Here is a 26,957-nt window from a genome sequence, read left to right as displayed (position 1 = left end):
AAGAGCGGTCCTATCTGAACCATTGCGCTGTGCTCAATCTGTTCACACAGATGATATATGGGCAGAGCGGTACTTCTTGGTGTTCTCTCTGTCTGGAGCAAAGTGTTTTAGTACAATTAATAAAGATGAGGATAAAGTGGAGATATGCCAGAGTCTTTTTTTTCTTTTAGAATTAAAGGAAGTCAGAAATTTTCCACAAAACTGGGACATTTTCCAATTTAAAAAAAAAAAAAAAGCAAAGCTGATGATCAGAAAATATATTTTATGGGAAAATGTACAATTTTGATATTTTTTCCTTTTAAAAAAGTCTTTCACTGTGAGCATTTTTGCTGAATTTTCTGCAACATCATGCTTTTCTGTGAGAAGAAGAAAGTGAAGAGGTGGAAATTGCAGGGGGGGGAAAAAGTATTACAACTTTTGATGCCTGACAGGCATTTTTTATTTTGGTGAAAACCATTAGACCAGAACAGTTACAGCAGCAGGTGACCAGAGCTGGGCCAAGATCTAACTTATTTTTCACATCATATTTGCATCCCAGGTGGCAAATTAAAGACATTATCTTCCCTGAGTGCAGAAATTGTCCTTTCCTAGGTCATGAAGAAATAAATGATGGAGAAACTCAGACAGCTCAACTCCAGACCAGAGACTGGAGCCAGCTGTGCCCCAGGGACCATGCGCTGAGCTGCTCTCTCTCACTTGGCCAAAAATTATATCATTGTATCTTCTTTGGGGGGTTTATGGCTTTATTACTGTTGTCATACTTTTAGATTCATACCTCATATTTTAGATGCATACCTCCAAAAAGCAGCCAAGTAAAGTTAGAATTTGAATAAGGGTGCTGGAAAATAACCGGTCTCTGACAACTGCAAACCCAACCACCGACATCTTTATTGGGATGGGGAAATACATCCCAAAGCTGAGCACGACTGCACCTTTCCTGAAAGGGCTCAGACAAGTTTTTCCTTTCCTTTGGGAGGGTGCAATCTGCTCTGATGTGAATGTCTACAGACAAAGTGGTTTAGGGTCTTCCCTTCACTCTATGGGAAGAAACAGGTTCTCCTTAAATTATCTTTGTATAAATTCTGGGACAGGTCAGGCAAAGAGGGCTTGGGAAATGCACTGACTCAACGAATGCAGCTGCTGGAGCTGCAGATGTTTAAAATTAACTGAGATTAATCACACCTTATTGCCTCATTTTCCTCTGCAAAATGGGAAACATAAAACTTGGTTATCCTACAAAAGAGATGTGAAGTAAATTAAAGATTCTACACTACTCTGAGGCCAAAATAATAACTATATGACTACCTGCAGTTGCCTGGGGTATCCAAGGACTTGATGGCTGGAAGAGGCTTCAGAGAGAAATTGAGACTCCATGCCCATCTCTGGGGTGGTAGAGAAAATAATGTTTGACCTAAAATAATAATTAAAAGTTCTTGAGAAAGAACTGTGACTCCTGTGTTCAAACAGCAAGAGGGATGTAAAAATCAAATACATATCCCTCAAACTTTAAATTGGATTTATGGAAAAAGTGCTCCAAGCCACAATATGTAGTCAATTCACATTCATTTTTTGGGTAGACTGAATCTGCTTAGTTAATTTTGAGGGGAAAAAAAGAGATGGTTATACAGTTTAGTTTTGCTTTGTTGTTTTTTTCCCTCTTAGGGCCTATGCTGTTCCTGATAAAAGACTAAAATTACAATTTTATTTCAGGCACTGAATTTTCAGACAGCTGTTGTTTCACCTGGAAGTATCCTTCCTTCCAGAACAGTGGATGCAATTGTTGAGGGCTTTTGTTATTTTTCCCCAGCCAAATCCAGGCACTAAATATTACTGAAAACTACAAAATCAATTTCCAACTTGTTATTTTGCTAGACAAATGTGCCTTTGTTGCTTTTGCCCTTTCTCTTCAGTATGTACAGGAGCGCTTGCCAGAACACAAAGTACTCTCCAGTGACACAGCACATTAATTCCAATGAGAGCAACAATTCCTTATACATATTTTATAGCAAACAAATGAACTAATAAATTTTTTATAGACTGTATGCTGTGAAAAGTCATATTATAATTTAAGGATCTCTTTGGCCCACATAGCCCAGCAGTATATTAAAACATCACCAGCTCTGTCAGCTTAGCCAGTTTTACCCCACAGATGAAGTGGTGGAGCCCTGAGTTGCTGGTGGCCATCTGCAAGCACCACCACAGGCTGGCTCTGAGAAGGTGACCATCAGTGTATTTATTTGTGGTCCTGTATTTTAGGTGATTCTAGTGCTCCGTATTTCACAGGACTTTTCCTAAAGATATTGATTACCAGGCTGTGCAGCCCACACCGGTCATTTACTCCAAATATTATCCCAACCTATGTCCAGCAATAGAGAATGGTGCAGGGAGTGTGGGATGGAGGTTTTGCCAATGCAAACTGTCCCATCTCTGTTGACACCTTTATGGCAGCCAGCTTCATCTGTTTTGCAGAAACTCTGTGTCTCTCTAAACTCTATCCTTCTTGCTATTATCCTTTTAATGCAGAAGTCGTGGATGTTTTGGTGTGTAGTAGGCCTATTTAGAGGCCATTAACTCTTCACAAGCAGAAAGATTCCAGCCATTGGCAGTGACGGTCATCTGATAAACTGATCAGGGTGGAAATTGTTTGCAATTTCTTTTTCACCTGTGCATAAATTTGTAGCTCCAGGCATTTCAGTCCTTCTTGGAAGCCTGAAGAGCTTGAAAGATTCTTTATCTCTGAATTTGTCTCTTCTTTGAAAATGACTTTCAGGAGTGGCAGATAAAACATCTGCACAGCCCTAAAAATGTCATTTTTAGGGGTTGAAATCCATACATAAGGAAGCCTAGAGACAAGACGACGAAGTATTCTTAATAACCAGAGATCTCTCCTGGACCGTTTGCCTGCAGAAGCCTCCAACTGCTCTGCCAGGTGGCAATTCATTAGGATGGCAGTGTTGTAATTCATTTTATGAATGTCTGTGTTTGCAGGGACTACTACATAACCATGGTGAAATGGGCAACCAGCACCAAGGTGGCGGTAAACTGGCTGAACAGGGCCCAGAACGTGTCCATCCTGACGCTGTGCGATGCGACCACGGGAGTCTGCACAAAGGTAGGAGAGATGCACCAAACAGTCGCTAGTCATCTGTTTTCATAACCCATGTGAGGAGAAAGTATTTCAGTGATTTTACCTAGTGACAAGTCAGCTGTCACACATTTATTTAGGCAGTTATGGAATATAAACAATATTGGCAATATTTATTTTTTTTTATGCCTTCTAGAAAGCCAGGAACACTCTGTGTGTGTGTGTGTGTGTGTGTGTGTGTGTGTGTAAGAGAGTTGTTACTTGTCTTGAAATAACTGTATACATGCAGAAACACACATCGTACATTGACAGTCTGTAACCTGAATATCTTTGCAACATTCTAGTGTAATGGCATTATATATGTGTAATGGCATTAAAAATGTCTCACGCTTATCTACCCACATTTTAATTGTAGTAAATTAATTCCTTCTGTAGACACGCTAATGTAAATGCTTCATTGGTATAACCTGTGTAAGTATTAGCAGATAGAATCTTTTGAACTGGCATAGATGTTTCCACAGTAGAAAACTGTTCTGATATATCCGTCCCTTGAATAAATTATGTAATACTGTGAATAAAGCACAGTGCATAATCTTTTCTTAACAATTTTTATTTCAACCTTTATTTGCTTCTTAACAAGCTTTATTTCTTTGGTGAATAATGTATCTTGTGGATTTATGTGTTTTGTCCGAATGAGTAAAGTGCTTTCTTGAATGAGTGCATGCTTATTCATCAGAGAGGAAAGACAAGGAGAGCAGCCACTGGATTATATTCCTGAAGCACATATTTAAAGTTTCTTTGTATTTCTGATCAACTTTTCAGATTCAATACACCTGCTTCCTACACTGATAAGCAAAATGTAATACATGCAAATTATGGTATTTAATGATCTTGTTTTCTTTCAGAAACATGAAGATGAAAGTGAAGGCTGGCTGCACAGACAGGTAACAGTGATCTTCTCTTTGCAGTCAAGTCTTTGGTAGGTATTTGTTTCACTGTTTTTTCCCTGAAGAGAAAAAATTATTTTCAAACCTGAGAAAGATACTTGGACATTGGCATGGTTTGTATTATAGAAAACAGTCTCCCAGTTTTAAACAAGCTCTTCTGGAAGATGCCAGCTTCTCTGGTAGATTCCACTATTCTCAGCCCACAATTTACTTTGATTTAAACGAGACAAAAAGCTGATGCTGGTGGAAATTCACCCACTGACAGTATCTGGGTGAGACACGTCAGCCTAAGAGGCAGCCCTTCATAGCCTGCTTTGAGCCTGATGATGATTTTAAACTGTACAGCAATTGTTTTCTGGTCTTCTAGTTAGGAGAGAAGTCTGCTGTTGAAAAGATCAAAGATCATTTTATTAAGTGCCTGTGTGTATTTAGAGACAAAATCTCACAGATTGGATTTTAAGTCATTTAAGCTAAATCTGACAAAATTATCTGTGTCACTCAGCAGTTATTTGCACATGTAAGAAAGGTGAAAAAGTAAAATTGTCAATGGGGCAGTTAAATCAATGAGAGTTTACATGCAGCCTAGAATGGGGAGAAACTACCTGATGCAGTTTAATGTCCTGTTTCAACAGACATCTGTGTCACATAATTCCTCTGACAATGTAACTTATGCATAATACTATTCGTATTGTTATGTGCTTCCATCCTTCAAATGAAATAAAACAAAGACGTAAATAAATCTCAAAAAAAATAGAAATAGAAAATAAGATAGAGAATTTAAACCCCAAAAAAGTTTTAATTTATTGGATTTTCTTTCTTTTTTTTCATTTTTTTCAGAAAAGGGTTTTGTTTGGGTTTTTTTTTCAACATATGTCTGTATAAAATCTCTAGATTTCCAGCATGTAAGTCTCTGGAAGATCATTTATAGCACTTCCCCACTAGTCAGTTTGTGAAGTAACCTCAGATTTGATTAAGCTGTTCTTTAGAGAGAAGCTGCTGATACCAATACTGAACTGTTTTTCACGGGATGTGTGAGTGCCAGACAGGGAGCAGCACATCAGATAAAGATCTCGTACTATATTTTGCTAGGTCCAGATTTACGGCATATCACATTTTTGTCACAGCTTGTTCAGAGGATCCAAGAACCTGTAGAAACTGCAATCCAACAGTTCACAGCGAGAACAATGATCTCGGTGGCTGTCTTACAGCAATAGGCTATGTCTGTTCCAGATAAAAAATGATTTTACAGACGAAATAGATTTTGTGTTCCAAGCATTTCAAATAATATTTTCCTGGTATACTCGGGTATAGAGTAAAAATACTGCTGAATATTCTTTACATTCATAAAGACAGTGTTGACTTGAATAGAAAACCAAACCTTCAAAGACAAGCCAAGTCAAGAGAAAACTAAATTGCCCCTATGTTAACTTTAAAAAAAAAGTACCTCACAGGATTAATTTATTTTATAAATCCAAGGAGATTTTTAATCCTTTCACTGTTATTTACTAGCATCTCCATTAATGCTGTATAGTGCAGCTAGTAGAACTTGTGTTTTTACACTGCTGTGTAAAAATCACTGGTGTGGTTCTTCAGTCCTTTACCTACTACATGAACAAGTGTTAAAAGGTGGTGCTTTGTCCTAAGTAACTGCAGTAAATGATCTCTTAATCTCTAACAGGCCTGCTCCAGGGAAATATAGTTTGTTTTGCTGCATCTCCAAATATCATATACTTAGTCTGAAGTTAGAGAAGGATGTTCATTACATCCAAATGAGTCAGTCATCTCAGTGCTAAACTAAGATAACATTTGCTATGGACTTTGGAGACATTTGATAGTACTCTTCAAAAGCTTTTGTAAGAGTCTGAAGAATTACAGAGCTCCTTTGCCTGTATTTCTGACAACAGAATTACTTAAAATTCTAGTTTTGACTGAACACATTATTACTAGGATAACTCTATTTTCTGCATTTACCTCTTACTCTGTGACACATTAATCTAAACAACTAAGAAGTTATTTTCATGCCATGCGTATCTGACTATGAGAATGATGTGAAAATGTTAAACACTAGTGCAAGTCCCATAACCTATTTAAGGAGATGAATTGCACATTAGGCAGCTACTGAAGGAGCTCAGGAGTGTGACTCAGTTCAGGATGAAGAGTTGAGAGACTTTAATATGGGTGTATGGATATAAGCCAGGTGCCCAATTTGCTGCTGTAGTGTGGTTACACAATCAAAGGATCTGGAGCATAATTCAGCCCACTCTGAAGAAGAGACCCACTGCATGGTTGGCCAACTTGGTTTGTGTGCTCCATTGACCAGACTTCCTTTTGAGAAGAACCCCAAATTTTAATCAGTAGGATCACAGAATCTGCTTGCCTCACACGTTAAAATACTTCAAAGTGTTCCCTATACCTGGTTTGAAAAGCATACCAGAACTTTACCTTTTTCTTGGGAGTTTAAGCACATCTGGTCTTCCTGGAACAGAGACAGACTTCACAGGAGGCTGGGAGGAGGAGACGATGAAAGAGAGATATCAGTATCAGAAGATACACACCAGGGACAGGAGGGAGTCTCCAAGGATGACAGGGTTGACTTTTTTTCGGCTGTGTGAAATGCTGGGAGTTCTGAAATTGGGCATACAACCCATAAATTTGAATATTGTTGTAGTAGTAGCTTGGTAACTCAGTGAGATTTAGTAATCTGTGTGGAGGGTCATAGTAAATGATCTCGTGTTCCCTTTTGTGCTTAGGTTCATTAGTGAAATTTATTCAAGTCCAAAATCTCTTCAACACAGACAAAGATAAATACTGTTGTCACTGTCTTTATGGCCAAAAAATAGGATAAGGTACTCAAAATATAATAAGAAGTATACAATATTTACACAGGTTTTGCTAGAAAGTATCTGTCACTCCTTGTCAGATGATACAGCAAGAGTTTTCAAACCTTTTGCACAAACAAGAACAGGCACATGCTCACCAAAACTTCCTAGGGACTTTGGAAGTTTTTACTGCTTTTATTTATATACTTGCTTGTGCACTTCTAAGCATAAAAGCCAGATTGAACTTAACTCATATTTTTGCTTAAATATACAAATTATTTTGAACATTAATTATAGCTGAAAACAATTTTGTTTCCATTTTTGTGAAGAAGCTATTTTCCCATAGTGCCAGTGATGTTTATATAATGAAAATGAGTCAGCAAGGGAGAAATAAGACAATTTCTGAGCACCTGCTGAAGATAAACTTTAATTTAATTGGCTTTAATTGGGCGTTTTAATTGGTTTATTTATTTAATTGTGAATGTGGCCTGAACAAATTTAATTATAAACCAGGGTGCAATTCTAACTCCACCAAAGGCTGTGGTTTTTGACATTGACATTGGGAGGACCAGAAGATTACCACAAAATTGTTTAGAGACATATAACCTCCAAAACTGCTTGCGTGGACTGGCTGACCTCCCCTGATAACAGTTCCTTTGAGCTGCATTTTTCATACTAGTCCTCGTATTCCCTTAGCATTTCAGGTCACCTCAGTCTGAAACTAAAGACTTTTGCTCTGTCAAAAGGTTGAAATGTTGAAAACCTCACACTAATTTTCTTTTACAACTCCCTTGCCTTAATCCTGATGATAGTATGATAGTAATGGTTCATACACATAGTTAATAGGCAGTATGAAATGAGATTTTTTAAATAAAACAGAATTCAGAGAACCTTACAAACAAGACTGACTTTTCACCCTGTAAAGCCCTTTTGTCATGTAACAACCCCATAGCTGACCTTACTGACCTAATGTTGCCCTAAAGAAAAAAAGAAAAAGCGGAAATAGGACCCAAAACCCCATAATTCAAATACCCAAATTCATCTGCCAGGGATAGCAAAGCAGAATCTTTGGTGCTTAAGTGAAGAGTCCTTATTTAATCCAGTGGAGGGAATTGATACCGAGAGGCATGGGCTCCTCTCCAGTTGATGACCTTGTATTTTGGTGGCAGGTGGCCCAGCTTCAGAGATGGTCATTGGTGTGGTGCACTCTACTACAGATGATCATAGGGACAGGGATGCAGGATGAAGCACAACATTGCCCCAGGGGCTGAGTGTGGCAGGGAATGAAAAGAGATCTTCCCCCTGCACCCAAAGAAGGAGGTGACATCATTGTCACAGTAATGCTGATGGTTATTTATAATACTTCATTGGAATTCAATAAACGGTTTGCCAAAATGCAAAGAGTTAAAAGGATTTATGTCACTCTTATCTGTTTATTAGAGCTATTGCCCTGTAACACTTAAAGAATTGGGGCATTTCCATGTAATAATAAACACCTACAGAGCAAAATCATTAATTCTGGGGTCAGAGAGGATCAGAGAGTGGCTGCAGATCCACTGATGCTCAATTATCTCTCTCTAATACCTCTACTCTAGCTTTCTTTTAATTGTTGTTCCTTGTTCCAGTGCTTCCTTGTTATTCTTTGTTCTGTGTCTTCTCTAAGACCTCTACAGAAGATCAGACTGCCCTTAGCAATATCTCCTCATGCATCCTCATTCTGCCAAACTTGGCATAAGCCTCTGAGCCTCGGTTTCTTCTCCTGACCATTTGCAGTTAGAGTGACCTGTGTTGCAAAATTCTGAACTCCAGCACTGATCCCTCCAGGAGTCATGGTTCCCTCTAGCAGCCTCCCATCATCTTATCTCTTCCACCAAAGCTGAAGCCTTTGGTGGCATCATTTTGACACACAGCAACAAACAAGTTGCTGGAAATAGAGTTGCTGCCTCTTTCTTTTACTGGTAGAGATGTAGGTTGGTTAGTCCCAGCAATTCCTTCTCCAGCCACAGAGTCATCCTTTGTCTAGTGATTATTCCTTCAACTCTGAGGATGACTGGGTAGTCCTCAACTCCAACCACTATTTTCTTCCTCCTCCACCCTGGGGACAATCGCCCATCACAGGTGAGCAACTCTGGATAGATCTGCTTCCTGAACCAGGCCATGGTCTGTACACACAGGCCCAGAAAGGCAAATGGGATCAGGGACCCATACTTACTTTTAGTCAGATTTAGGTTTCAATTTAAGCTGCTGTAGAATCATACAAGAGTTACCTTACTTTTTTCTTTTCCCCATTATATCTGAGCCTGAGAGCACTGGGTTATTGCTATGTGTAGCTGACATGAGGACAGCTTTGTCCTTCATCTGCACAAAGCAGAGGATTTCTGGGAGCTGGCCTTGACTGTTTGGGTAGAATTCATTTGTCTAACTACAGAGATCTATCGGAGCAAAAAGACAAGAGCCATAAAGATTTAAGAAGTGCCCTACCGAGCCTCACTGCTGCTTCCTCTGCTCCACCTTTAGCAGTTACAGCAGTTGATGGTATTTAGGGGCAGTGTGTGAGCTGGCTGCTTTCTGCAGTCCAGTCCTCTCATATTTCAGCACCATCTACAATAAAAAGATTAAAAACATTTGAGACAGTATCCATGTCTATTCCCTTTAGGGTCTGTTAATGAATCATGAGTTTGTTCTATCCCTTTTTGCACCCTCTGGTACCAACTGCTTCCATAAGCCTCCTAGCGCAAAAAAACCTGGAAAGTCCCTACCTGTTGCATAGGAAAAGTGTTTTCTTTTACCAGCATCAAAATGGTCTCCTTTTATTTTCACAGAGTGCTCCTATGTTTTGGTGTCTTGGACAGTCAGTGAATTATAGTCAGCCAAAGGTTCAAACTGTATCACACGCAGAATATTTTAATTACATGCTCAGCATAGCTCCCAACAGTATAAAATCCTGTTCCAAATACCTCTCAGCTTGGTGTCCCCCCTACTTGCCATCCAGAGTAAGTCACCATCTCTGTCAAGATCTTAAAACTCTGGTTGTGTCAACGTGTTGTCTTTCCGACAACAGGAACATGCACGCAGACTGTCTCATAGCATCAGCCGAGTGCTAGCGTCTCGCATCTGTCATCCGTGCCGTGGACCTTCTTCTCCTGTAACTCTGAATGAACCTCAAGCCAAACTGCACAACACCCGCTCCCGCTGGCAGAGACATATTGCTGGAATATCTAATGCAATAGGCACAGATATAGAAACATAGGGTGAACTCACTGCTGTTTACCTCAGTAAAGGAAAGCCTGTTGAGCAGAAGGTTTGCCCAAGTTATCACAGCTGTTTGTCAATGGAGATTTTCCTGTCATGAAAGACATTTGGAAATAATAGAGTTTTGTATTTCGAGTTCCAGGGCAATGTCAGAAACAAATGAAAGCATTATTTCGTAGAACTGCAACAAACTGTAAATGGACATATTTTAAAATGTACTGAATACCTAAGCAGGGGAAAATAAAAGGAAAACCAAACAATTTGAACACCTAATTAAGTGCTGATAAATCTGATAAACAGTGGAAAAGAATTAATCAGTAGAGAACTGGAAGCAAAGGAACATACTTTAAGTGTAACATGTTAGCTTATGAGAAATAAAAATGTTTATTTATTGCTGTAGGTATTTGCATTAGCTGTAAGTCCCTCTGTGAAATCAAGTTCTTGCTGGTTCAGTGTGCTGGTTCTGCTTGGCATGTGTCAAGCAGAAAGCCGGGGTGTTTGCTAAGCACTGAACCAATGGACAACCTAGAAGAGGTTGGGCAACAGTTTCCCTGTGGACTGTCCTTGGAAGAGGAAAAAAACATAAAGCTCCATGGAGCCAGAGGCTGGGGCAGAAAGGGCTCAGCCAGTCCCCAGAAAAGCCTGACAGCACAGGAGAGGGTCAGCAGAGGTTCAGCTCTTCTTTTAGTCCCAGCTATTCAAAATACAGAGCAGAGGAGCTTCAACTAGCCAGTTCCCTTGGTACAGTGCTACTGTGTCACACCATATGGACCATCCTTCTGCTTTCTCTTGTCATCTACTGTTCAACCATCTCCTGCAGTGGAGACTTCCCATGTGCCTTAGAGCTCTTGTACAAAAGGAAAACAAAGACCTTTCCAGGAAATGCTTGCTTGCCATATGTGGGGTTTGATTTCCTTCTGCTGAGTCTCTTGTGTCTCTGGTTGAAAGTTGTAGTCACCCAATAAAAGTCAATCATCACATTCACATGGGAGCTCTTTGTCAAAGACAGTTTTGCAAGGTATCCTCCCCTTCATAAATAATTCAGTGAAATAAGCATTTGTAAGAGAGTAGGAAAAGACAGCAGTGAGATGCTGTTAGTTGTGTTTCCTTGAGGACAGGAATAGATCAATTCTTCCAGCAGAGTAAACAGGGTTTGTCATACTTGTGCCAGCAAGGTTCGAACCATTTCTAAAGGCTTAATTCCAAATGCCCCGAGCAGTCAGCTATACCTGCGCACTTTCTGCTTTGCAAAAGGAAATTTACTTTATAGCACAGGAATGCCTCTTGCTGCCTGTCTCCCTGTCTTCCCACAGCTGAAAGAGATCTGCTTCCCTGAGAGCACAGAAGCAATAATTTTCAAAACTTTATCTAGTTTTCAGTGGGTTTTTTTGTTTACCTCAGGTTGCTGTTAAAAAGCACTCTCTGTTTGAGTGTGAATTCATTTTGCAGAGTTTTGCAATGCTGAGCAATTTCAAATACAATAAATTAATGCTAATACAACCCTTAAAATTGCCACTTACAGAATGAAGAGCCAATTTTTTCCAAGGACGGTCGGAAGTTTTTCTTTGTCCGAGCCATTCCCCAGGGAGGACGCGGGAAGTTCTACCACATCACCATGTCGTCATCACAGGTGACTTACTCGCTGCCACTGCCTTGGGTCTCACCTGCAGCAGCAAGCAATAAAAAGTAGAATTTGTCCTCATAGTGGTGAGACTGGAAGGTGCAAATGTACAATATGCATAAAAGAAAACCTTCACTAATGGCTTATTGGGCATAAGATAACATGAATTTCCAGATGAGATACTTAAAAGAAAAAGGTCAACCAACTACCTATTTCCAAACAATATCATTGCTTTGTTTCAGTTTTTTAATGCCTTCTTAGTTGTACATAAATAAGTAAATCCCTATACTGCCATAAAGGATTAATTAGAAGCTCATGGACATGCTGGATTAGAGGAAGGGGTTTGAAGCTGTTCTGTGCTCAATTCATCCCATTATCTTCACTGGAGTTATGGTTAAGATGATTCTGACTCTGTATTATTTCTATGCCTGCAGATTCACAGAAATGGCAGGGGGAGGGGTGGAAAGTACAGGCGTGTGGTTTATCTTTCATAGCTAATGGAGTCAAAAGAGCTCCCTTTTCCAGCAGAGAAGCTTTGCTCAGATTTCTTCTTTTAAAAATAAAGAAATCAAATTCTCTCTTCTTTCCGGCAGCCCAACAGTAGCAGTGATAATTTACAGGCTATTACATCTGGTGACTGGGATGTGACAAAGATATTGGCATACGATGAAAAGAGGCATAAAATGTAAGTAAACTTTGGTCTGCCCAATCAGTCTTCCCATGTTTAGCCCTGGCCTATAGGGTTAGTTACAATGGGGTTGTGTGTGCATCTGAAATGTATGGACATAAGGAGATGGGGATAAGGCAGCAGGAAAAGCTGTGTCCATTTTGGCTTAACCTCTCACAGCATTCCATATATCTTGTCTTATTTTGGTTTTCTCTGTATAGTTCAGTCTTCTGTTTCTGTGACTATTAGATACATTTGTGTAGAGGAGGGATTTCTCCTGCTCCAGCTTCCGATATTGACCTCTGAAAGAAAGAAGTCTATTATCACTGACCACCTAGATAGTCAGTTTTAGAAAGAATCCCTTATTGATCTGCAAAAATATCAATGTGTTATAAAAAGATATTCAGTTAGAATACCAAAAAACTCCTTTCTTCACATTTTCCCTTTATGCTTGTAAAATAACTTCTGTAAATGTTTACATTTTAAAATACATTTCAAGAAATTAGGTAAGAAAATATTTGGAAGGTTTTCTGGAAACAAATACCTTATAGACTCATTTTGAGACAAAGTTTCAGCTGGATGCAAGGTGTTCACCTCACATTTTCTTTAAGGTCACTGAATGAAACACCTCTGGAATATGACAAACTTTGAATGATCATTCCAAGCACGATGCTCCTTCAAGGTTTTGAACGCCCTTAATTATCAATAACTTCAGCACGACATAAGGGTCTTTACCACTTGGCAGAGCTAAGTAGCAAACTAGCACAAAAGTCTTATATGCATTTTAACTGTCCCATCAAGCAGAAAATACCATGTACGGTTTGTGCAATGAAAATGCACGTCCAGGCAAGTGCAGCTTCTTTGGAACAGATCAGCTGGGCTGAATGTCCTTCCTGAGATGTTATTCACCCCATGGATGCTACTTTTGCTCCTGTGATCTGTCATTGTTCACATGAAATGCATCAGAGGGATCAATCTGAACCCTGTGTGTTGGACTGAGGTTGGCTAACTCGAGCAGCACTGACTGACTCAAGGTCAGGAAAACCACCTCCCTGTGGCCCTCAGAAGCTGTTGCCACACAACAGGGCTTTTGCTCCAGAAAAGGAGTTCACTACAGTCTCAGCACCAAAGACAATGAAGTGAATTCTTCAACTTCATATTCCATCTTCCCTGAAAGTCCAGCTGCCTTTTCAGACCCCCAGCTAGCTATCTATCTGGGCAAAGAATAAAAAATCATCAGAGAAGTAAAAATTGATTCTAAAGAAAAAAGGTGTTTAAAGGAAATTCTGAGCTATAAATGTAAAGGTGAAAATGTGAAGGTCTTTCACTTAATCACTTGATCCGTTTTGATCCTAAATATATCCGTGCTTATTTTAACCGTAAGGGCAACCTACAACATACTTGTTGAGCCTCTGTGTCCCTCTGTATGTTTTTCCCCTCATATGTCCTTCTGTACGTTTTTCTAATTCAGTTTAAACTTCCCTTGCCTTTAGAAGATCAGGAAAATGAGTATGTGAATGAAGATACATGAGATACTTGTAAACACCCTTCTAATGATACATTTGCCTCTTGATTTTTTTCCCCTCAGTTATTTCCACAGCACAGAAGATTTGCCAAGGAGGAGACATTTATACAGGTATGTGCTTTACAAATTTCACATACAGAGTTTCCCATTTTTTCAGTCTTATATGAATCATTACATAAGTGATTGCAACAGAAACAGTTTGTTACGTGTTTGTCCTTAATGGCATTGCAAGATCTTGCAATGTGTCACTGGAATAGACAGAACAACATAACAATAGTGATCACAATGCTTGACATTTGGAGATGTTTTACGTTTAGCAATTGTCTTATTTTATTGCAGATTTTTAATTGGTCTCAAGATTGATAAACTGTCACAAAACTTTCCAGCAGAGCTGCTTAACACTTGAAAGAATTCAGAATTGAATATACTAATGGTATAAATTGTTTTATACTTCCAGATAGCAGTTTTCATGGAAATTTGATAGCACCTCACCTCTTCATGAAATTGAAAAGAAATAACAATAACGTAACATAACAATATGTTATGTTTGCAAACATTTTTCTGCAATTCCAGATTACTTTAGTATCCTCTGTAATTGTATGATGAGTAAAAGACTGATTGTAGTGCAGCAGTCGCAAAGTATTGTGGAAGCAGATCACAAAAGAAGGAAACCCAAACTTAAAAATAATAATTTTGGAATAATTATTCCATTTGTCCGACTTTTCTTCTCAATACCCCTGCTGTCCTCTCAGCATCTGCAATGAAAGGCAGGGCTGGTGATAGCATCATTTGGTAAGGGATTGTCAGTATGTTTTCCTTCTCTAACTTTATGTCATACCTTTTTGCCCTCATGGAGGAAAGTAGGGCAAACTAAATTACCTGTAATTGATATTTTTTTTTCCTTTTGAGATTTCTATGCCTGTTCACTGCACTCCACACTTTTTTGAGAGTAGCTCAGCTCAGTGTTTACTTTCTTGAAGAAAAAAAATAAAATATTTTGTCCAATAATTTCTATTGAAATGGGAAGAAAGTCTCATTTTAAATGCTGGGTCCAGGCACAGCTGCTCAGCTGCTGCTGGCATGAGTCAAAGTGCTTCCCACCCCTTGCTCCTCTTGGCGTGCAGTTCACCCCGGTGCCTCATTAACCTCACCATCCTGCATGGGCAACAGGGAGAAATGCCAAAAATCTCAATGTCCTTGATCTTACTTTGATTACACAGTGATCTTGGCCTCACTTCAGATGTTTGATTTCTTGCATTGAATAGTTTGACCATCTCTCGTCCCAGCCCAAGGGTGTTAACCCAATGGTGTGTATCCATTATCAGAGCTCCACTGGAGCTCTGACAGCTTATATCAGATGAAGATCTAGGTTTGTTGGGGGTTTTTTTGCCTTTTTGTGTCTGATTTAGTAGCTTGTAAACAGAATTTAAGGCAGGGACATGATCTGAGGCTAAATGAGAACCTAATAAGAACAGGTTGCTCAGCCTCCTTTCTTTCTGTTTTGAAATGGTAGCAAAAAAACACTCACCTGCTTTACAGTAATGCTGGAAAGATCTGTTAGCGAATATTTTTGAAGCATTTTAAAGTTTCAAAATGCTGTAACAGTGTGAAATTTTATTTATTAATATTTGCTAATAATCTGTAATTCATTCTTTAACCTATAGTAGACGTTTATAAAACACTTCTGAGCATATGGACAGGCCATATTACCTTCTTCAAAAGCAGACCCCATAACACAATATTTTCTTTCTACTGGGATTTTATAAGAGCAATTATTTAAACCCCAAAAAAGGGCTTTGGCCTCTGAGACAGCTGATAGCAAATCAGACCAGTGAGGCAACCAGTAACAAGCTTAAAGAAAGCAATTCCAGCTCTTTATTGTCTGTTATAAGTAGATGAAGAAATACTGCTCTATTCTTTTATGCCTTCATTCACCAAATTATTACTTCCTCTTGTGGAATTGCAATCAACGTATTCTTTTAAAAACTATACCTTCCTTAATAGCCACCTGACCTTGCAAAGAAAGACATCAGTATCCTTTTATATATTCTCCATCCAGGCAAAAGAAAAGTCATTACTGCCATTTAAACTCAACCAAATGGAAATGCTTTGTCTCTTACTAATGTTGGGCACATTATATTTATGTTCTTATTCTACAGTACAGTAAGGTTCAAGTAATGTTGTTTCCAGATAACATTTGCTCGGTGACCTTCATGGATTTATGTTAACTTTTTCAGCGCAAGCACAAATGGAAACTTCAACAGGCGATGTCTGTCCTGTGATCTGATTGAAAACTGCACATATTTCAGTGCATCCTTCAGTCACAATCTGGAATATTTCCTACTGACATGTGAAGGTATGTTGGGCTTCGTTATTGTGGTTGTTATGTCTAAGGGTAGGGTTTAGATCCAGCATTGATACCTTTAGATATCCTGTGTACCTGTGGGCAGCTTTGGAAGACTGGCCATAAATATCTGGGTCACTTTGCTGTTAAAGCTTAACATTTTTTGTGTGTGTGCATTTTTATTTTTAACTAAAAAGCAGATGTGCACAACCTTTTTCTGTGCATATCTGACTATTGAAGATAGAGGTGCATTCCTTTAACCACTCCAAGCATCCATAATTAAAGTAGCAGCAAATCTAAAGATAAAACATCAGAAAGTTTGTGAGAGATAAACCAGCCAAGTAGGATTAACTGGGAGTGACTGGGACTGAGTTCCAAATGCATACTAGTACTGGGAGCAGTGGGATTCAAAGTAAGTAAATTTCAATGAAAAGACTGCTTGCCAAGAAAAGGCAGTTTGCAGAAAGCTACCTAATGGACAATATGACTACAGAATATCTAGTGTTTCACTACTTGTTCATCATAAATTTCCCTCAGCTTGGAGCAATCTATAGGTCTAGTGTTGAAAATACATTACAGTATCCAAAGAGCTAAGGAGAGAGGGAATTTCAGGAGATGGGCTGTAAAAGTCAGCTTTCTCCAGCTCTGTTAAGAATAAATGCAGAACTCCATAGTATTTAATCCTATGTAATTTGATTCTCCTTAAGTATCCTAAATTGCACAGACAATGCATGCACAGAGAACTGGATCGCAGGTTTCCATGGTAAGCGTTATTCTTACTGGTCATCCACTGGTAAGATTGAAGCTGCTTAAATGGTTGTATGCCCTCTAGAGCAACTAATGCAAAGAGCAAGCCAACAAGAAATGCCTTATTTTCAACAGAAACAAGCAAATGTGTGAAGCATGAAAGAAAAAATAGCTGTTGTGTATGATGTTGTAGAGCAGCTCTAAGTACTCTCTCTGCTGAATGTCAGTAGTGGGCATGGACACTTGTGAAAACATATTCTGTCCCATGGAGGAAAGATAGGCTGTATTTGGGGGTCATTTATAGGTATTCTATATGATATAGATTGCAACACAGTACAATGAAATAGTACTGACAGTACAATGGACTAATGGGCTTAACGGACTATGTGTAAATCTCTGGATCTATAATTATGGCAGACTTATGCAGAGAAGTGTCATTTCCCACTAAACATTCAATTCTGTAGTAAATGTTATTAAGTTTATGAAGTTTGTCTCTTTACAAGAAAAGTCCTGTATATTTTTCTGCTTGTTTTCAATTCAACAAGAGCTGTCAGTAGGTACTGGAGACGGTATCCCTTTCCTTTGCACCAAGATAATTGTTTTACCATAATTAGAAACACTTGTGAATAAAAAGACTAAGGTTTCTAAAGGGCCTTATCAACAGTTACAAAGTGATGTGTGTGGATTACATTATATCTCATTCACAAAAACCTGCAGTGATACCTGAAGAGATTAATGAGTTTTATTAGTGTGCACATTAATCCAAGTACACAAAATAATGATTTTGCATAGCAAACTGTGGGCCAGATTCTCAGCTGCTGTAAATAATATGTCCATTATAAGTTCATTACAGTTAGATCTGTTTACGTCTGCTGAATTTATCTTTATCTGAATTTTCATTTTACAGGACAAAATTCTCAAACTGTAATCTCAGTATAGCACAAATACAGCACAGCTTGGACTATGGAGCTAATGTCAGTGCCTCCATTCAGATACCTTTGCAAAATATGTACACATGAGAAAATATAGAGATCTTGGTAGGATTTCCATTGTCAATTATTTTATAAAAATATCAGTCCATTACAGTTTGTGGAGTTATTCCTTATGTACATAACTGGAAGTGAGAGGTCTTTCAACTTCTTTGCTTTCAAGTAGTTTATAAGAACAAAATTTCTTTTTAGCACATTTTGTGTAGAGTCCATCTAACTTCAGATCACTGATACAGGTCAGGTCAGTGGAACATCTCTTCTGGCTGAAATGTCAGCTTCTGGATAAAAGTAATTATCTCCTCAGACTTTGGTCATACAGCTGGGCTAAAGGTGTTGTGGTTTGGTGGAGAATCGCTTGGATCCACTAATTGGAGATTTCCTTTTCCCCAGCTTCTCAGGTTGCTTAGCCAGAACTTGGCCTTGCCTCACTTTCTCAGGGGTGCTTATAAGTAGTCACACCCTAATATCTTCTTGATTAGCAGGAAATCCTATTAATTGATATACACATGTAATACATAGGTGGAAAAGCTTCCTGAATGAACGCACATCAAGGAGCCTTGCTTACCCTGCAGGTGATGGAGCAGGTGGAGCAGCAGCAGCCACTGGAGGGGAGAGGTGTACAAGTGTTTGTCTTGCATCTCCTACTACCCAAGGGCTTCTGCCAGGAGTTCCACCTCTGCTTCCTCCCAGAAAATCACAGTCAGAGTTGATGTTAATGACTAGACAGTGGCAGATGGTACCGGTTGTTATTTGGTGCTTTCTTCTCCATCTATGTTGCATTAAAGCACTCAGAGCTTGAGTCTTGCTGTATACTTTGTCACTACCTGCGAAAGCGTGTTTGCAGCAGTAACCATTGTATGATTTTGTCAAAGCCATATGTCTTCAAAGGTAGCTAAATTTAAATGATTTTACTCAACCTATAATAATTGAAAAATCTGTATTTACTCAGTGATCCACAGGACAAATGCAGGGGCAAATATTTAAGACTTGAAAATAATTTCTGTACTGACACTCGGGGACTAACTTCCACCGTGACTCAGTTTCACTCTGTCTTTTTTATTAATTTGCTTGCAATCTTCACTTGCAAACTTCACTGAGTTTAGAGACACAGACTTGACTGTTACTCAACCTCTCTAAAAAGCATGCAAGAGTTGTAAGATTTGATTAATCAACCAGTACTCTGTGATACTTAAATGAAAGGCACTGGAAAGGGAAAACACAGATTTAAAAAAAAAACAACAAACAAACAAAACCAGCCAACCAAACAAACAAAAACACAACCAAAACCAACCCAAGAAAAATCTGCCCTTCATTGCTCATTTGATCCCAAAGCTCAAGAGTTGGAAGTTTTCTGCTCACTCCTTCTTTACCTTAAAGGCAGCGTATAATTTTTTTAAAGTATTTTTTGATGTCCTGCAGACTGTGCTTAACAGCGATGCTACCTGGCACAAACTGAAATGAGAGAAGTGGAACGCTATAATAAAAGGTAACCTCTCTTTCAAAAGGACAATGTAATGCTTACTGTCAGGAGGCAACATTTATTGCAATCACTCAGTCCCAGAAGGCTAGTTACCTTATTTTTCATCTAATTTTATATGCTCCTGATTGAATTACTGTAGCAGGATCTAAGAAAACATGATGCTCTGCAGACTGCTGTTAGATTATCTCCTCTAGACACTGCCAGAAAAGCAATATATGCTGGAGCAAGGTCACTCCTACTGTCATTTTCATCATAAAATATGGACTTATACTTCTGCCTCCTCTCATACACCAGCACAGATGCTGCCACTGATTCCCTCTAAGATAAACAGAAAGAAGATCTGGATGGAAGCGTTTTGCTACTTTATACATAAATTTAATGGAGAATGGGGTTTTCTCATCTGCAGTGGGATGTAAAATTCAATTGCATAGAGAAAGGTGTAAGAAATTACAAGTTTTGGCTGTGGAAAGCAATGTATTCCTGTTTCTTTAGTGAGTCTCAGACATGGATGGTGCAAGGCTGAATGACTCTGAGACAGCAAAGCACTAAAGCCTATTTCTAGGTGATAACTCCCCCTCTGAAGGATGAAGCCTTATAAACAACTACTGCTGTAGTCATCTGTGTAGTGTTTTAGTATTTCCATTTTACCTAGGTGCCCCTTGTCTTCAATGGCTCCTTCCCTCACTCCCCAGCATAACCTGCCAGCACTATGTCCTATGGACTATGGACTCAAGTCCTAATGAGGTTGTTCATGGGGAAAGGAAGGGTGTGCAACCATTTCTACTGCAGGCTACATGTACGCTGTGTAGCAGGTTTAGTTACAGTGTCTTTACTCTCATAAAAAATCTGTAAAGTCACTGAGATTTTTGCTTGAACTGGCAAAGATTTTCTGCATCCTGGAGTTCAAGTCCCTGCTATTGCAGACAGTGGCATCATAGCATCCTTTACATTAGTGAGTCCATCAACTGACGTGGGCCATCAGCTTATCTTGGCCATCCCAATGCACCTGTGTAAGTGTGAGGTTCCCCACAAAGGGTTAATGCCTTCTAGCTTTGAAACAAGAGGAATACTGAGGAAGATCTCTGGTGCATTCATACATTACTGCAATTAATGCCATTTAATATGTGATTAAAGTGGTAGCGGATGTTCATGGAATGCTGGCCATCCTGCTAATTGAGGTTCTCCATAATCATGCTGTATCAGGAAGGGATTGATCATTTTTAGGGATGACACAAAGAACATTGTAGTTACACAGAGGTGAGAGGACTGTAATGAGGGTTAAGAGAAAACCATTGTCTCATGCTCAGCATGGTTGCTAGTGATAGAGAAGTACCTTTGCCACCACACTGTGAATTGTCCTTTCGTTCATTGACCACTTTGGGAAAAATCAGCTTTCACTTTGAAAAGAGAAAACAATGTAACTTAGAACAAGGAACAGTATCTTCTTCTTAAAGTCTCAAGTCCTTCCTTATTTTCCAAAATCAGTAAGATTGTTTTGATTCAAAATACAATAAAATCACTCTAGTTTATCCAAGCTCTTTCAGAATTTTCGCTTCTGGAACTTGTGTTGGTAGCTGACTGGTGGTCTTTACTGTCAGTATTTTGCAGGTCATATGATTTTTAAAGCTGTCTCTGTCTTTGAAAGAAGGAAAATATATGCTTCTAACAAAGATGTTGAAGTATTATCACCTGATTTGGGTGTCCTTTCTAGCAGTGCATCTATCAGTAGCTTAGGCTAGATGCTGTAGATCAGTAATCACAAGTAAGAGGAATTAAGCCATTTTTGCCTTTCCTAGCAGGCAATTTTGTAGCTGCAGAGCAAAATGATGTGTTGTAACTGAGCTGTGCTTGATAAAATACCTAAAGAACCAACAGGAAAGAGATTTATCTGCGTATACATCTGCTATTCCCCAAGTATTCCTCTGAGCCAGCAGCCCCAATTACAACGGCTCTGTAACTACAATCCTGGCCCTACAGTGCTGAAGGACGCCTATAGCCTGTGAAATCATTAAAAATAGGATTTATAGCTCTTAAGACCTGCTGGATAAAATGCTGGTTCAGTCCAATGAATAGAAAACATGTGGTGCAAAAGAGCAAAATAGGAAAACTTTGCAATACAGAGATCTCTTTGAGAGTGATTCATACTATGGGAGAAGCAACACAACCAAATTAGCCATAATCTGAGTCAAGTTCCTCATACCACTGTGCATGTAGTTCTTTCCGTTTGTGTATTTATCAGCTATAAATACAAGTGCTGGAAGTTTGTTCTTTATGGAGGCAGCATGTAGCTGTAAACTTCTTAGCTCCTTAAACCGTTTTTTGAGAATTTAATTATCTTCTTTCCTCCCTTTTGATGGAATATGGAAAGACCATCTGGACATGGGAACACTTAAGAGCATTATTTGCTGCTTCCGCTTATTAGGTTTATTCTGAGCATTAAAAAAATCCTTTAATTATTCTTCATATCTTTTCTTTTTCTTTTATTTTATTTTTTGAGTCAGCAAAGACTTTCACTTCCAAGTTTCATCAAATCGTCTGGCTCTACTTTGTAGCAGGTTGTCCTGACATCACTTTTAATCACATTTTACACTGCAGAGTCCAGAGAATGATTTAGCAAGGTTCAGCCTTCCAGTATGGTGGTCTGAAACCACATTGTGGAATCATTTTACAGATCAAAGTCTTTCTGCCCTCTGATGTGGTCACAGCACAAGCTCCTGCCCACAAAGATGATACAAGTCTAAAATACATGGTTATACTTCTGGAGGATACCATATACACAGAAATTTTTAGCATAGATGGGTCTACATTACAAAAGACATTAAGTATAATCAGTAATTTATAATGAGGACTGCTTTAGAAGAATGTATCAGCTCAGCATTTTTGCTTTTAGAGACCAGGATTCAAAACAGGTCTCATGACCCTGACGAGGGCAGTCTTTCTAAACTCAATTAGTAGTTGCTAACCAGCACCTCTCTTGCTCTCTTTTAATAATGTGGCAAGAACTTTTCACTAAAACCCACTAGCCAGCACTCCTGGGCAAAACAAGTTTTAAAGGAGGCTGCAAGTGGTCAGAAAAGTGGGAAAACTGGGTTATTAATGCTACCTCATGTGCTGTATATCCCAGCACTGGGCAGTATGATACAAGCTCAGCCAACAGCCGGGTGGGTGGGAACACCCTTTGAAACGCCAGCATCCAGCACCATCACCACTGGGATCAGTCAGCTCAAGGATTTTTTTTAAAGTTATTTTTTTTAAAAATGAGAGCAAACTGGAAATTCTGGAGATTAGTATATATATATATATAGCTATATTTAGGTGCCATTAGTGAATAAAGACTTTGTCTTTTTTGAGGATATACATTTTGGGAAATCTAGTATTCTTTCATGGGATTTGCTGATTTAGCTAGGCTTGAATGTATTCCAAAGAAAAGCTAAATTAAAACCAACAAAGTGCTTGGCTTTATTGGTGAATTTCACTATAACAAAGTAACATTTTATTTTCCTCATCTTCTTATGGAATCGAGCAGTTTATCTGCACTCTTTGTAATGCTGAGTTTGAGAAACTTTTTCCCTGAAAATCCCATAAAATCCTAGAGGTAGGGGTTTTAATCAACAAATACGTTCACAAAACTCTACTAGTTCTAGCATATGAGTCACAAGAAACTTTTGTCTGTATTATTGATCACAAAAAAAACCTCAGGGTCTTCTACTGCTGCAGACTTACTTTCTGAATAAAAGTGTCTGAATCCTTTCTATCTCAGTAAAGACCATGTTAACTATCTTTCACCATGAATGAATCAAACCACATTCTGCTTCAGTTTCTCCACTGATATGAGGGGGGCACGGAATCATCACAGATACATAATTGACAATAATTTGTGCATCTATTTCACTTTGAACAGGAAAAGCTTAATACCATTTAATATCTCTGGATAATTCTATACTGAGCGTTACCAGGATACAGGGAAGAGGTAATAGAAATATTATTGTTGGTAAAATAAATACTGCACTAAGCATTTAACTCGAGTTATGGAAAGATATGTAAAGCCCTTTGCAACCTTTTCCCAGATGATAATTTTCATGCTTTTACCAAGAAGTAGTGGTTTGCCTGTGGCCACATTTTGAGTCAAGTATTGTGACCCCCATTTCCTTCCTCATACTGGAAGACAGCTCTCCAAGGGAAAACACCATTGGCTACTGGAGCAGACCAGGACTTCATCTAGCTCTGTAGCCTGTCTCCATCAGTGGATGGTGCATAATTAACCTCCTCAGGTTTTTTGCAATAATGTACCCATCAGGGACATGTCTGTCCAGCTCCTGCAATAAAAGGTTGGTTCATGCCTTCAGGCAGGAGAATAATGAACCTCTTTCTACATCTTTCTCAGTTCCTTCATTTAATCAGACCTTTTAACCTGCACCATTTGAGCCAGACCTACCATCCCTGCAAAGCAATGGAAAACCTGGAGACAATGGTTTTTATACAACCTATGGACAAGCAGACACCAGGAGCTGCAAATTGATGTAAGATATCTACCATTCAACAGCACAAGTTCTTAAATCAACATTTTGGCCACAAAAACCTAACTGCATTGGTCCAGTATTGCCTTACATACCACACAGAAATCTTGCACATCACAGTCTCATTGATATACCACATTCCTGGAACCAGATTGTTTTTAATAGTTGTTATGCTTAGGTAAACATCAGTGCAAGCAATAATGAGAGTGTGCAGCTTAGCTCTTCTCTGGGTACTTTTGGCTATAAAACAACCCAATATTTAAGCAAATATATCTGTAAAAAGTAGGTAGATTGCTTGCTTTGTTCCCTTTCTATTACAAAATAATCATGTTATTTGTATAGTACTGTTGGATTCTCTAAATCCTGTGTAGGATGTAGATATCTATGATACATATACATAAAAAAAACAGGTTGGGTTTTATAATACTTGTTTTTAATTTGTTGACCCATACGTAGACATAGAGAGTTCAAAGACACATTTGCTAACAGTGGTCCAAGAAGTCACATGGGTTTGTTTTTTTTTAATTTAGAGAACTCAAGCAGGTCTTGTAATTCCTAGAATTGTAATCCTAGAAGTGTTGTGAAAATAAAATACATTACCAACTGCAATGCTCAAATGGGCAATGACAATAAGGGGCATTGAGGCTACTAGATGGGTCAATTACCAGAGTGGTTTTGAAAGATTCAGTGAATCTTCAATTTGTTCACTGCAGAGAAACCTTTCTAACAGAAACCCAGCTGTTAGTATGCGGGAGAGCACTCCTGCAACAAAATCAGCCTGTAAAATGACTAAATCATACTGGAGTGAAGAGTTAACAAGGCATGGTTGCACATGTTTGCTGTTAGCTCACAGCACTGCGCGATGTTTTGTCTCAATAGCAATTCAATAACTAGTCTGTAATTACGTCGCAAGCCTTAATAAGTGCAGGGCTGGTCCTCCCAGGTGTTGAATGCTCTTAACTCCCATCGCAGCGGGAGCTGGAGCTACCCAGAGCAGCAGGGAAGCCCCTCAGCACACTGCGGGATGGGACTCCAGCAACACCAACCTCCCGTATCACCGTAGCATCACTCAGTGCCTTTAGAGACAGGCAACAATCTCTTGAATGAGGGATTGAATTTCGAATTATAGCAGCAGTAAAGCAGTTATGAAAAATACAATGACCCATTTTGGCTTAAAGCACATAATTATGTATTATATGTTTTTATAGGACTGTGAATGTGTCAGGAGCTAGGAGGCTCAGTGCAGCTATGAGAGGGAATATAATCCTGTGGCTTTTTTGGTTTGGAGGAACCTTAGATGCATATGTGTGTGCATTTTGCTCCTTGTGGGTGATACAGAAGTATTGATCTTCTAAGAAGGACTTGAACAAGGAAGAAATGTTTGCTTGACAAATGCTATGGGGACAGTGTTTCATCAGGAGTGTTTTCTGTTGATAACACCCAGGTTAAAATGGTAGAAATTCTTTTTCTTGCTTTTGAAAGACAGAGTAACAGAAATTCCTATTTAACCTCTATAGGTAACCACTCCACATGGTTTGAGGCATCCCTGACAGACGTCTGTGGAAAGCTTGCATCTCTGGGTACAAGCATCTCACTCCAAGGCCTGAAACAAACATTAATGCAAAGAAGGGAAATACCCACATTTAATCCCTACTTAAACTTAGTTATGTAGAAAGCCTGCTGTTTGATGCTATTTCTGAAGCATGTGGGTTTAGTGTCAACTAATAATGTCATAAAACTAGCCATCATGGTAAAGGCAAAGCATCTTAGTCTCTAAAGCACTTCTTACCGAAATTCAAGTAGATACTTTCTAAGTGCAGCTGGTTCTGCTAAGAGGGACACAGCTTGGCAATTCAGGTGATCTTTGGTGAGGATCATAATAAATTATGTTGCTGAGGCAGTCTAAAGAGACGTAATTACATGATGAAATAACCCCTAGCACTGTAAAGAAGTTTTATTAACCAAGTCAAGAGCCTATGGATAGAGAAGCACAATAGGTGTGCCCCAGTTTAAACAAATGTGAAAGGTTGCTTCCTAGATTTTCCTAATGGGGCATGTACCAGCTGCCACCACAATTCACTATAGTCATCTCAAGAGCTCTGAAGACCTCAGCCAAGGCTAGGAGCCAACTTTAAATACTTTCCTTACTGCAGACACCATAAGCAATAGCTCCCAGGTGGTGACCGGGAGAAGGATGCTCAGGGGAAGTTGGTTTCTATCTCGCGTCCCAACTGATTGTGCATCTGTATGCCCCACCTTGTCTTGCTGTGAAATGCAATAACCCCCTATAAAGCACGTTATAGTATTTTTCATCAGCACATCCTGGAGGACCACAGCACTATATGTCCACAAGGACTGGAAAACAAAGTCAGTGCTGCCACTGAAAGAGGCAGCTCCGTCCTCTGTCCACCTTGGGGGCTTTTTCTCCAGCCTGCTACCTGTGCCACAAATGGGCTCACTCAGAGCTGGGTCCAGGAACTGAACTGTATGAAAATGAAATATAGTATTGTTTTGGTGCTGGGATCAGTTCTAGAAGCTGTTCTGCTGTTTTGCCGGATGACTGTACAAACATTTCTGATCACATAAGGGAGTGGGAAATGCTGGGATGGGACCAAGTGGCCGAGGTGGAGATGGAAGCGGCCAACAATAGTTTATACTTTTTAGGGAACTACAGACTGAGGATTTGGGAGTATTTTATGGGCCGTTTGATGACTGCATCTTGTTATTGCTGCACCCCAGAGTAGAGTGGTATCTATATTCTCTATTATTCAAAACTAAATTATTGTTTTCATCTGCTGGCCAAGAGTTACGTTATTTTCCATCACAGCAAGTGTTATAATATGCTTCAATAGAAAGATCTGCTGCTTACTGTCTTATGTGCAGCTGACGGGGGTTCAGATTTTCTGAACCAGCCAAACTGTCCTTGGCCTGGTCTACAGCAAGGGTTAGAAAGGCAGCATCTGA

At 39.1% G+C, this 26,957-nt stretch overlaps 1 protein-coding gene across 1 annotated transcript in view; it reads left to right on the top strand.

Annotated features, from left to right (window-relative positions):
• Positions 1–26,957, top strand: part of DPP6 (dipeptidyl-peptidase 6) — a gene marked incomplete at its 5' end in the record, with an annotated part of 83,661 nt that overhangs the window by 32,386 nt on the left and 24,318 nt on the right. The window contains 6 exons of the mRNA XM_010193906.1: positions 2,989–3,112; positions 3,991–4,029; positions 11,626–11,733; positions 12,318–12,409; positions 13,980–14,027; positions 16,154–16,272. Of these exons, the coding sequence (XP_010192208.1) occupies positions 2,989–3,112; positions 3,991–4,029; positions 11,626–11,733; positions 12,318–12,409; positions 13,980–14,027; positions 16,154–16,272 (530 nt within the window). The remainder of the gene's footprint in view (positions 1–2,988; positions 3,113–3,990; positions 4,030–11,625; positions 11,734–12,317; positions 12,410–13,979; positions 14,028–16,153; positions 16,273–26,957) is intronic.

Source organism: Mesitornis unicolor, unplaced genomic scaffold (assembly GCF_000695765.1).
Source record: "Mesitornis unicolor isolate BGI_N332 unplaced genomic scaffold, ASM69576v1 scaffold6841, whole genome shotgun sequence".
Taxonomy (NCBI): domain Eukaryota; kingdom Metazoa; phylum Chordata; class Aves; order Mesitornithiformes; family Mesitornithidae; genus Mesitornis; species Mesitornis unicolor.
The sequence above is the reverse complement of the archived record's forward strand: the minus strand, read 5'-3'. Positions and strand labels throughout refer to the sequence as shown.